At 47.0% G+C, this 2,783-nt stretch overlaps 1 protein-coding gene across 1 annotated transcript in view; it reads right to left on the reverse strand.

Moving 5' to 3' along the window:
• Positions 1–871: 871 nt before the first annotated feature.
• neurl1aa (neuralized E3 ubiquitin protein ligase 1Aa) overlaps positions 872–2,783 on the reverse strand; it is a 35,616-nt gene continuing 33,704 nt past the window's right edge. The window contains exons 5-6 of the mRNA XM_083693427.1: positions 2,548–2,697; positions 872–2,165 (exon numbers count right to left, since the gene is read on the reverse strand). Coding sequence (XP_083549553.1) covers positions 1,924–2,165; positions 2,548–2,697 — 392 coding nt within the window. The 3' untranslated portion in view covers positions 872–1,923. The remainder of the gene's footprint in view (positions 2,166–2,547; positions 2,698–2,783) is intronic.

A 2,783-nucleotide genomic window follows, 5' to 3' on the forward strand; every position in this document is an offset into this window, starting at 1 on the left:
CTGGCTTGAATTTGTTTTCATTTGTGTGCTTTTTTTCTTCTTCCTCTGAGTAAACCTGTTTCTGAAGCTGCTCTGTTATCACACAACAGCATATTTGGTATTGAGTAAGGGGTCTTGGTGAAAATATGGACAGAAACACAGCACATCACGCATCTGAACCAAACAGATGAACCGCTCATAAGTAAAGGCTGTGTCGTATCTGTGGAGAAGGCTATTACCGTGGTGACAGTCCCAAGGTAATGTGCACGGTGGGTCACGGGAGCCATTTTGTTTTCGGTAACCGTCGATTCATCATGAGAGCTCACAGTGTGTTGGGCCGGGGTTTTGGACTTAATGAGAAAACAGTTGGACCTGAGGGAACACCCAATTACTGTTCTATGACTTCCGGCTTCCTGTCACATGATCTGGGTAAGAATTATGGAAACTGTGGGAATTGTGGGATGCTAAGGCTGCTAATGACAATGTTTTTGTGGATTGTTTGACATAGTTAACCATGAGTCACGAGTTTGTATTCTCTCATTTCATCACAGGGCAGTTCTGAGAAGGGGCAATACTGACTTCAGTGCAATATACAACACTGCAAAGCAAGCAGCTAGCTAGCTAGCGCAACAGAACAGCTACCACCAACGAGTGTGCTATTTAAATGAAGTTTACATAAGTTCAGACGGGACACTTTAAGTCCGTCAGGTGACGGACAGCTGATTCACACATATTCAAAACATCATCACGTCTCAGAGACAAGGCTTAAAAGAGCCGAGTATGCAACGCTCCACCGTGGTTAAACAGTGTAATCGCCACTGGCTATGAGAGTTTCACTGGTTGGTCGTCCCACCCACCCACCGCCCCAGCCTCCACCCACTCGGTCGCTCTGTATTTACCTTCCCATGGGGGGTTTGATAGTATGGGCTCCCTGCTTATGTAATTTTGTATTGTATGTTGTTTACATTTCAGGCAGGAACCTATACAGAGCGGAGCCATTCAATTACGCCAAACTTAAATGTATTACCATTTTCATTAAACATGATTAAACCGACGTGTCGTGACTGAACTACCACACAGGTACATTTGCTTGATAATATAGTATATGATTTATAGGAGAGCAAGAGGTGATGCAGCACTCCTATAGACTTCATATTCTTGTGTTTCTGTACTTTACCACATCTAATAAAACATCAGTCATCTCCCATTGACGAATCCTGCGACATCGATAGAAATTCAACCACTTTCTGACTACGGTGCTTGAACAATGAATAGGTCCTCTCTGTTCTTCTTACAATTTGTCTCAGTAGGGCACAGACAGAAGTTGTGACACACTGAGATGAGTAAATTGAGCGCTATCTATGGAGAGGGTGACGTTTTGCCAAGTTTTGACGATAACAATGTCTGAACTTGACAGTCCTCCACCCACTCCACATAAATAGCTAATATCCAGACAATGAGCATCGAAAAACATCTCACTTGCTTCCATTGCAAATGAGTGAGACTCTCCATCATCTCCACCGTGGCTCGAACAAATGAAAAGAACGACGAGCTGTTTCCACTTCTTCGCTTCCTCAAAAGTCTCGGAAAACATCCTGAATCCCTGGAGAGCGCGACAAACACTTCCCGCAAAAAGTTTTGCCACTGCCGCTTCAAAGTGCGTCTGAGGAGGCGATGGAGGAGGAACGAGTCTGAAATGCGAGAGACCTTTCTTAGTTCACTAATACCAGCCTAAAAACAGGGTATCTGAAACAACAACCACGACCGACGATTCCTGGAGAAAAAAACAAAAAAGCCACACGAAAAGTACCAGAGTGAATTTCCCTGAACTTCAAAGTCTCTCTGCCCTTCTTCCTCAATGGACTTCTTCCTCTAGGCCCACATGGCGGGGGAAGGGAGGGGGGGTTCAGGAGGGGGGGGGGGGAATACACTCAGTGGTGCCTCCTACGTGCTGCGGTAGGTCTTTATAATGTCTTTGATTTGTCGCCGACAGATGGGGCAGCAGGCGTTGGACATTTTCTTGAGCTTGACGCCGCAGGTGTAGCACAGACACATGTGTCCGCAGGCGTAGATGACCGTGTCCACCTGGTTCTCGTAGCAGATAGAGCACTCTTCGGGCCACGCCTTGCGGCCTGACGGGAAGGTGGGCGACTTGGGGAGGCTGACGGGCGAGCTGGGGGTCGTACCTGTTAGTAGGGAGAAAGGGAGGGAGGGATGAAGGTGGAGAGAGGAAGTGAAGAGAATGAGTCATTTCCTCAATGAAACACAATTATTTGATATTCAATGAATGTCATGTATTGATGGAAACACCAGCCACTTATTTAACTATATAAAGTAATGCCTATTCTGACTGCCACAATGGTTCAAGAAACAGACACATTTACATAACTAAGGTATAGGACATGACATAACTCAACACATGCTAGAAGCAGACATTTTCCCTCTCAAAGCACCCATGAGGTGCAATGTACCGGACACCGCACTAACATCTGCTTCCCATAGCGCTGTGTGTCCCACTCAGCCCCCCGCAGGGAGACTGACACTAGGGAACTCTGAAGTTCAACGTACCCCCTGTGGAGTTGCAATAGGCGCCAGAGCAGAGCCCTCCGTTCAGAACCGGGTCAGATCCCCCGCTGCCCAGAGCACTGGGGGTGTGGGGGGAGGAGGAGGGCGAGCTGGGATTAGACGGGCCTCGAGGCTCCCCAAGATGAGTGGAACCTGGAGGGTACACATGACAAGAAAAGGAAAGTTTTGTTTATAATAACAGACCACCTCGAGAACACAGTGATCAATAAATCACGTAC

Source organism: Argentina silus, assembly GCF_951799395.1.
Source record: "Argentina silus genome assembly, chromosome: 22".
Taxonomy (NCBI): Eukaryota; Metazoa; Chordata; class Actinopteri; order Argentiniformes; family Argentinidae; genus Argentina; species Argentina silus.